The sequence below is a fragment of the Alligator sinensis genome, unplaced genomic scaffold (genome assembly GCF_000455745.1).
Source record: "Alligator sinensis unplaced genomic scaffold, ASM45574v1 scaffold524_1, whole genome shotgun sequence".
Lineage (NCBI taxonomy): Eukaryota > Metazoa > Chordata > Crocodylia > Alligatoridae > Alligator > Alligator sinensis.
This window is the reverse complement of record NW_005842747.1, coordinates 543,916-553,317: the sequence shown is the minus strand read 5'-3', so window position 1 is coordinate 553,317 and position 9,402 is coordinate 543,916. Positions and strand designations below refer to the sequence as shown.

Sequence of the window (9,402 nt, the reverse complement as noted above, 5' to 3'; positions counted from 1 at the left end):
GGGGGCAGGCAGCAAAGATGGTTGGGGGCTGGGGGACAGGAATTGTGAGGAGTGACTGAAAGAACTGGGCTTATTTAGGTTAGGGAAGAGAAGACTGAGGGGAATTTAATAGCAGCCTTCAACTTCCTGTAGGGTGCTTGCACTCTTCTCTATTAAATGGGGGAGTCATTTAGTCTTTTTCCCAAGACTCCCTCGCCAAGTTAAATCTACTCACTGAGCCCACTTTTCTTCCTGCCCAGGCAGGGGGTCAGACTTGAAGATCTACAAGGTCCCTTCCGACCCTACTTCTATGATTCTATGAAATCCCCCCTCAGTCTTCTCTCCAACAGATTAAATCAGCCCAGTTGCCTCAGCCTCTTCTCACAATTCATGTAGCCCAACCCCCAAACCATTTTCCTTGCCCTCCACTGGACTCGTTCCAATTTGTTCATTTCCTTTCTGTAGTGCAGGGCTCAAAACTGGACACGGGACTCCAGATGTGGCCTCACCAGTGCTGAATAGAGGGGGATCACTTCCTTTGATCTGCTGGCAATGCTCCTACCAATGCAGCCCATTATGCCATTAGCCTTTTTCACAAAAAGGGCACATTGTTGGCTCATTCAGCTTCTTGTCCACTGTCACCCCCAGGCCCTCTTCTGCAGAGCTGCTGCCCAGCCAGTCAGCCCCTAACCTGTACCAGCACATGGGGTTGCTCTGTCCTAAGTGCAGGACTTTGCATTTATCCTTGTTGAACCTCATGACATTTCTTTGGACCCAATCCTTCAATTTGTTGGGTTCAGTCTGAGTCCTAGCCCTACCCTCAAGTGTATTTACTACTTCCCACAGCTTGATGCCATCTGCAAATTTGCTGGGGTGCACTCTGTGCCATTCTCGAGGGTGCTGATGGAGATATTGAATAAAATCAGCCCCAGGACCAACCCCTGAGGCACTCCACTTGATACCAGATGCCAACTAAACATTGAACCATTAATTACTACCTGATACTCCTTCCAGTCTCCTGTCCACCTTACAGTCCATTCATCCAGCCCATACTTCCTTATCTTGCCTGCAAGAATGTTGTGGGAGAACATATCAAAAGACTTGCTAAATTCAACATTTACAACATCCACTGGTCTCCCTGTATTCACAGAACTAGTCATCTGATCATAGAAGGCAATCAGACTGGTCAGGCATGACTTGTCCTTGGTGAATACATGCTGACTCTTTCTAATCACCTCAGCCCTGGGGATTTTTTTTTTTTTTTCATTAGGGTTGGAAGGGACCTCAATAGATCATCGACTCCGACCCCCTGCAAAGGCAGGAAAAAGTGCTGGGTTCAGATGACCCCAGCTAGATGCCTATCTAACCTCCTCTTGAAGACCCCCAGGGTAGGGGAGAGCACCACCTCCCTTGGGAGCCCCTTCCAGACCTTGGCCACTCGAACTGTGAAGAATTCTTCCTAATGTCCAGTCTAAATCTGCTCTCTGCTAGCTTGTGGCCATTATTTCTTGTAACCCCCGGGGGTGCCTTGGTGAGTAAAACCTCACCAATTCCTTTCTGTGCCCCCGTGATGAATTTATAGGCAGCCACAAGGTCACCTCTCAACCTCCTCTTGCGGAGACTGAAGAGGTCCAGGTTCTCTAGTCTCTCCTCGTAGGGTTTGGTCTTCAGGCCCTTTAACCATACGAGTGGCCTTTCTCTGGACCCTCTCCAGGTTATCCGCATCCTTCTTGAAGTGCGGCGCCCAGAATTGCACGCAGTACTCCAACTGCGGTCTGACCAGCGCCCGATAGAGGGGAAGTATCACCTCCTTGGATCTGTTCGTCATGCATCTGCTGACGCACGATAAAGTGCCATTAGCTTTTCTGATGGCTTCGTCACACTGCCGACTCACGTTCATCTTGGAGTCCACTAGGACTCCGAGATCCCTTTCCACTTCCGTGCCACCCAGCAGGTCATTCCCTAGGCTGTAGGTGTGCTGGACATTTTTCCTCCCTAGGTGCAGCACTTTGCATTTCTCCTTGTTGAACTGCATTCTGTTGTTTTCCGCCCACTTGTCCAACCTGTCCAGTTTTTGTATTAAACTGTTTGATGCTCAGATATTAAGGTGTGCTAGGCATCACAGCCCTGTTATTCTCTTTTCTTCTGTGATCACCTCTCCCTCTTGCCATCCCCCATCATGGTACATCTTCATTTAGACCCTGATCCTGCAATTGGATCCATGAGCACAGACCCCTGCATCTGGGCACCATCCCAAATCCTGCAGTGGACCCACCTATTGCATCATATCCACAATAGCAGGTCTAATGTGAAATTGGGTTCCTAGCTTCTACTCCCATACAGTAGGGACCAGGAGAGAGACTTTCAAATAGTCAGTTTGGGGTAAAGTTCTCCCTTGCATTCAATGATGGACAGATATCTTATTGTCGCTTGTGCATTCAAAATCCCCGTTGCATCTCATCCTTCATTAAAATGCCTAGTATGTTTATGGCATTGTATAAATACACACATACAAGAACTGCTGTGAGATCTTTGAATGTGCTTCTGTGGATCTAAGATTGTTGTTGTTGTTGTTGAATCTGCCGTTCACAGCTGATCAGAGTTTTACCTTATGCCCACAATATAGTTAGTTAGTCTGTGCTGGCCAGTATGGCCTGACTCTGACCCATGCCAGCAGTTTGGAATGTCCTTTTCCTCACCACAACTGGGGACGAATCCAAGTGCCAAAGCAATAAACCTCCCTGTAGCTTGCACAGACAAAACACAACACATTCAGGTTGGGAATTGCATTTAACTTTCAGGTACATTAACTAATTCTGTTCATTTTACAGGGAAAACCTCAATAAGGACTTTCATCTTGGGAAAGAAATGCCCAACTACGACTCCCTGGAAAAAACAGAGGGGGTAAGCGTAAAAAAAAAAAACCACACACAAAAAAACAAACAAACAAAAAAAAACCACAAAAAAACCCAGACACACACCAACCTAAGCTTGGTTGTTCCTTTTTACCCGACAGCTTAGTAGTTAGAGCATGTAGTGACAAAACAGGAAAGCAGAGCTTGAGGCTATTGCAGGCAACAGGGAGGCTATTTTACACACCCCACACTCCAGGAAAGTGCCCTCCCCACCAACCTACAGGCACATCTGGGGGAGTATTCCCTCCTGTGCTCTGATGGAGCTGAGCTGTTGATTGGTCAGAAGCATAAGGTGCCTGTCATCACAAGCAGCCAGCCCCCTGGAGAGCCCTGCAAGGCAAGGAAAAAGAAACACAGCCATGCACCCACATTCACCTGTGAAGCTGTTCAGCTCATTTGAAGGCACCCTGATAGTGCAGGGAGTGGTGGAGCTACTGGGAGCCCCAGTGAAAGTTCAGTGTGTACACTGTGCAGGAGAGATGCTATAGCAGGGCTGGCAAAGTACAGTCCATGAGCCAGATCCAGCCAACCAGGCAGTTTTATCTGGCCGTCATCACTCCCCAGTGTATTGTACCCCACCCAGCCCTTCCAACTATGAGGGCAGGAGCAAGGTGCCTACATCTGCCCTCAACATACCTTATTATGCCTTGCTGCCACTCTTGTGGGTGGAAGGACCTGGTCCCGCTAGCACCAGGTGGGACTATTTGTTGCAGGCTTCTCTGGTGTCCCATTCCCTCTGGGCAGCAGGTAGGGAATCAGTGGAGGGGGGGGGCAGGGCAGGGACAGGGGTGACAGCTGCAGCTGGGTAGGAGCATGAAAAATGGTGCTGGGGCTGGAAGCAGTACAAAGCCCGCACCCAGGGGGTGGGGGCTGTGCAGATCTTGGCTGGGCAGGATGTGGATGTGAGGGAGGGTGGAGGAGTTTAGGGAACCCTTCCCACCCCCAGGTCACACAGCTCTGCCAGGCAGCAGGGGCAGCAACAGTGGTAGGGTGGTACTGGTGCTTGGTTCTGACCAGCGCTGCACATCATGGGAGGGACGCAGGCCCCGCTCAGCCATCTGAATTGCCAACACTCTCCATACTTGCGTGGCATGGGAGGGAAGTGCCAGGCACAGGAGAGATTCCCCAGGCACTGGAGCTGACTGGGGTGGGGAAAGGAGCCACCTTCAGTGCCTGGTGCTTCCCTTCCCTGCCTCATAAATGCTAGGGAGTGCGGATAATGGAGCCTGCCTGGCAGGGGGATGCACTCCTTGATGTGCCATGGGGGAAGTGTGCAAGTGTGCATGGTCCCCACACCCTTTCAACTCTCCCTCACACCCAAAAAATGCCCCCTCCCCTCTCCCCACACACACACACACACACACACACACACACACACACACACACACACACACTTGCCTGCATTGACTGCTGGAGAGGACAGTGTGTTCCAGGGCCACGCACCCACATATGCCACACCCCCTCACAAATTTCCCACACACCTCGCACCCCCTCCCACACCCCACCACACATGCACACACACGGCGTTCGCTCTAAGCTGTGCAGAGTGTATGGCTGTGCAGGTGTGCTGATACCATGCTGCCAGGTATGCCTGCACAGCTGCACACAACACAGATTACAGGGAATGTTGACCCCCACCCCCCCACCACACCCCCCCTACACAATATAAGAGACTAAGAATTTATTTTTGAGTTATTATGCAATCACCTTTATGTTCTTTAAACAAACACAACTCATTTAAATATTGCTGTAATAAAATTAAAATGTTTTAGTAGGTGTTTGGCTTTTAGTGTATGATTTTGTTGTGTTTTTTGTTTTTTTTTCCTGGTTCTAAGCACTCCCCACTCCCAAAAGGAGTATTGCCTTGCTGGTCCAAGCTGAGGGACTTCTGGTAGCAAAAGTCAGGGTTTAGGGGTAGGACTTCTGGTCCCAAGATGGTGACCTGAAGAGGGGCAAACTTTGAGAAGCGGGGCTACCCATGCAGTCCTCAACAGCTCACCAAACCTCATTAGATGGCCCTCTGCCCAAAATAATTGCCTGCCCTTGTGCTATAGCCTGGTGGAAAGGAAGACATGGGCCATGCAGGTTTTGCATTCTTGTATCTAAGGGGCTCGGTCTTCCTCCTGGATCTCTCCAATGTATTCTAACCAACTTCTTGTCCTTGCAGTGGCAAGACGCTTCTAGTGACCTCAAACTCTTGACTTTTATGTGGGGCAAGTTAAAGGGAGTTTGTGATATGATGGATATTGTGCCTGGTAGCCATGTGAGAGGCTACTCATACAGGTTTCAGACATCTTAGATGAGCACTTGTTGAGCAAGATTTAGAGTAGGAAGGTGCTGCACTGAGCAGGGGGGATGGATTATATGTGACCTCCTGAGGTCCCTTCTAGTACAGGTTTCTTGTGATATTTTTTTTTCTTTGTATGAAGAATGGGAGACACATTCCAGCTTCACGTACAAAATACAGCTCAGCCAGAATTACAGAGCCGCAGATGGTGCCTCTGTAGCAAACTGGAGTTCAGTCCACTTCCTGATGTTAAAGATGTGCAAAAAACTCTAGGGAAGAACACACCAGACAGGACCATAAGATTAGCAGCAGACATGCTGCATTGTGATGGGCTGTGTCACTCTCCATTGAAGTCTATGAGAGTGGTGGATTTAGAAACCAAGCAACAATTCATTTCACAGACCACATTTGTTATGAAGCAACCGGGTTTAGGCCAGGGGGGGATGGTCATCCCGATCACATCCAGGCAGATGATTTTATGGCACAATAACGAACTGTCACTTTATTATCTGTATTAGAGTAGGCGGGATTGGTGCCCCACTGTGCAGTGGGCACACCCATAACAGGAGACAAGCCCTGCACCAAACAGCCTGAGCTAATTAAAAGCAGGATGCAACAAGTGAGCAATGCCTGGTGGGAGGGAAGCGGGGACCGAACAACAATGAAAACTCTACCATCATGTCACCAGACACCCCAGAGTGGTGCATGGTTCAGATCTTCCTCTTAAACAAAGATGTACCTAAGCAACACATCAAAGCTTAGTGATCCCTTTCCTAATGAGTGTGTTTCTGTGTACGCTGAGCATCAAGGACATAAATAACACTGTTTATTTCCCATATTTCAGGGCAAGATAGAAGAAAAGAAACCCCGAGCAGAGGAAGGGGCCTTTAGTGGTAAGATGGTCACTGGAGGCACCACAGTTTCACTGCCATATTGTGCTCAGCTCAGAAAGAAAGCGCCTCAAGGTGGTGGAGGCAGAGCCACATGTTGCATGTGCCTGGGCTGTGCTACCCTGACAGCCATGCCTGGACACAGCCCACTGACTCTACCATGGGTGCAGCCATTGCAGGGAGGAGAGGGACATGCCTCTTCAAGTGTTTCTCACCAGGGCTTAATGACCTGCCTCCCCAAAAGGGGGATGCCCCAAGAACAGCCCTTTGGCAGTAGCTAGAGGGGTGTTCCTGGACGTGGCAGCTGCACAGTGCGAACCTATTGAAAGCTGCATGAATTGCAGTGGAGGCTGGAACAATCCAATTTATTTAAACAAAGGTGAGGGGGTGTGTAACCGGGCGTGTTCAACCATTTAGCAATGTGATTGTAAAATTGTGGTGCCCACATAGGAAATGTGTTCATAAAATTTGGCCAGGACTTTCTTACTGTTTTGGTACTTGCCTAGTACACACATGATGTTGAAGAAAACTGAAAGAATTAATAAATATCAGGAGGTGGATCTGTTGGTTTTCATTTCTTTAATTGAACTGATATACTAAGAGGCCCCATTTTGATCCATCCTTCGTTCTATGCACCCTTTTTAATTTCAGAGTAAATTTGTTCTCTGGTTATGCTCGTGTATACCACACAGTTGGCATTGAATTAAACCAGGGCTGTTCAACCTTTTTGACTGTGGGGCCGGATCACAAACTTTTTATCACCCAGTGGGCCAGTGAGCCATATTCAAAACCTCACAGGAAGTGACATCACATCAGGAAATGATGTCATGTGACTTTTGACACCAATGAAGTTGCAGGAAGTGACAATGAAATGGGTCTGCTCCACATGGGAACTTACCCCATGCCTCCATCCACCACACATGTGGGCAGGGTGCAGGCCATGCCGCAGCTCCCCCAGCCACATGCCAGGGCAAGGGGCGGAGCCCGTCCCCAGCTCGTCCAATCGGGCATAACTGGAGCAGCCCTGCTCTGTGCAGCCCTTGTGGCAGCTGCAGCAGGACCTGGCTCACTGATGAGCCAGGCCCCGTGGGGGTAAGCAGCTCCCCTTCCCTTGATGCCAGCTGGGCCCCACAGCCCAGCCCTGCTCGCCTCGCTGCTGCCCAGCTGTTGCTGCCCCACTGCCGCCACCATAGATCTGCGCTCTGCAGTGGCCCTGCTGCTGCTGCCACAGCTCCTTACACTGCCACCGCAGCTCCACCAGTGCTGCCACCACTGCCGCCACAGCTCCACAATCCCCCGCCACGGCTCTGCGCTCCATGACCACCACCACAGCTCCACAGTCCGCCGCCACCACCGTGGCTCCATGCTCTGCAACGGCCCCACCACAGCTCCACACTCTGCCACCGTGTCTCTGCCGGCGCTGCCACCGCCGCTGTGGCCCCGTGCTCCACTACCGCTAACACGGCTCCACGCTCCACCACCGCAGCCACGGCTCCATGCTCCACCGCGGCCCCACACACCACCGCTGCTGCAGCCCTGCACACTAATGCCACTGCTGCAGGCCAGATAAAATGGCTTAGTGGGCCGCATGGCGGCCCACAGGCCATATGTTGGACAAGCCTGAATTAAACACTGGAGTCCCAGTACTATTCCATATTAACTTGCATGAGCATGACAATAAAACATAGCCAATCTAACTGGCTCAGTCCTGGTATATTGTCCCCACTGGAGAGAGAACCCCATCTTCCTGCGGCAGATCCCCTAGCTAATTCTTTGCTTCTCCTTCCCCTTCTAGGTAATGCTCCTGAAACGCCGCATTCACCAGATTGTGACACTCTTGTGCCAGATGTCACCTTGGGTAAGTCTCATCACTCTCAGATCTCCTCTGTGCGATCCTCTGATCTCTGACTGGGGTCGGGTCATCCTTGCACCCCCATGCAGCTGCATGAGCCCCTACCAGTTTCCCCTCCCCGGAAAAACAAACTCACATGACCCCCAGGCCTTTTCCTTCCGGCTCAGCCACTGAAGCCTATCAAGGCAGCTTTCCATCATCCTGCGCTTTTGTCAGAGCAGCGGTGGGAGTAAAAATGTCAGTTCTGCAGCATGTAAGACAGGTAACACAGCCCCTTGGCTCAGTCCTGCTATTTTGTCCCCGCTGGAGAGGAAACCCTGTCTTCCCGGGGCAGATCCCATTAGCCAATTCTCTTCTTCTCCTTCCCCTTCTAGGTAAATCTCAAGAAATGTCACATTCACCGGACAGTGACACTTCTGTGATAGACCTCACCTCAGGTAAGTCGCTTTCAGATCTCCTCTGCATTATCCTCTGACCCCCGACTGGGAACAGGTCAGCACTGTACCTCTGTGCACCTCTACCAGACACTACTGGTTTCCCCATTCTGGGAAAACAAACTCACATGACCCGCTGGCCTTTTCCTTCTGGCTCAGCCACCGAAGCCTCTCAAGGCAGCTTCCCATAACCCTGCTCTTTTGTCAGAGCAGCGGTGGGAGTAAAAAGGCCAGTTCTTTAGCAGGTAAGACAGCTAACACAGCCCCCTGGCTCAGTCCTGCTATTTTGTCCCTGCTGGAGAGGAAACCACATCTTCCTGGGCAGATCGCCTTAGCTGATTCTCTGCTTCTCCTTCCCCATCTAGGTAAATCTCCAAAAATGCCACATTCACTGGACAGTGAAACTCTTCTGCCAGATATCACCTCAGGTAAGTCTCACCAGTTTCAGATCTCCCCTGCATAATACTCTGACCCCCAACTGGGATCAGGTCATCACTGTACCTCTGTGCACCTCTACCAGACACTACTGGTTTCCCCACTCCGGGAAAAGAAACTCACGTGACCCCCGGGCCTTCTCCTTCTGGCTCAGCCACTGAAGCCTATCAAGGAAGCTTCCCATCATCCTGCTCTTTTGTCAGAGCACCGGTGGGAGTAAAAAAGCTAGTTCCACAGCATGTAAGACAGCAATTCATCTGTCTTCTCCAATTGTGTCCCTGACCCAATGATAAAACCGCTAATGAGGGAGATGAGTTTTGGGCACTTGAATGGCCTGAGGGCTGGCAGGTATGTTTTGGGGCCCACGCGTATGTGGCAGCAAGTGGACTCAAGACTTCTCCCCTTGCCCCCCACCATCTCAAAGAACCTCTTGATATATTCTATGCCCCCTTTGGAAAATGCCAGCTCTTACTTGTGGCAGACAAGGTTCCTTGGGTGAATTTGATATCTTTTATTAGACCAACCCGAATAGTTGGAGAATAGTTATTAAGCAAGCTTTTGAGTTCAAAAACCCTTCGTCAAGCTAAGGAGGTTTCAGCAGTTGGTTCAG

At 50.4% G+C, this 9,402-nt stretch overlaps 1 protein-coding gene across 2 annotated transcripts in view; it reads left to right on the top strand.

The window, feature by feature from the left end:
• The window catches only part of LOC102370578 (immune-associated nucleotide-binding protein 6-like), a 33,952-nt gene that overhangs the window by 293 nt on the left and 24,257 nt on the right, over positions 1 to 9,402 (top strand). The window contains exons 2-6 of one of the 2 annotated variants that reach the window (XM_014525116.2): positions 2,811 to 2,883; positions 6,026 to 6,074; positions 7,867 to 7,929; positions 8,298 to 8,360; positions 8,723 to 8,785. In XM_014525116.2, coding sequence (XP_014380602.1) covers positions 2,811 to 2,883; positions 6,026 to 6,074; positions 7,867 to 7,929; positions 8,298 to 8,360; positions 8,723 to 8,785 — 311 coding nt within the window. The remainder of the gene's footprint in view (positions 1 to 2,810; positions 2,884 to 6,025; positions 6,075 to 7,866; positions 7,930 to 8,297; positions 8,361 to 8,722; positions 8,786 to 9,402) is intronic. The other variant, XM_025216555.1, reaches the window with a different exon arrangement.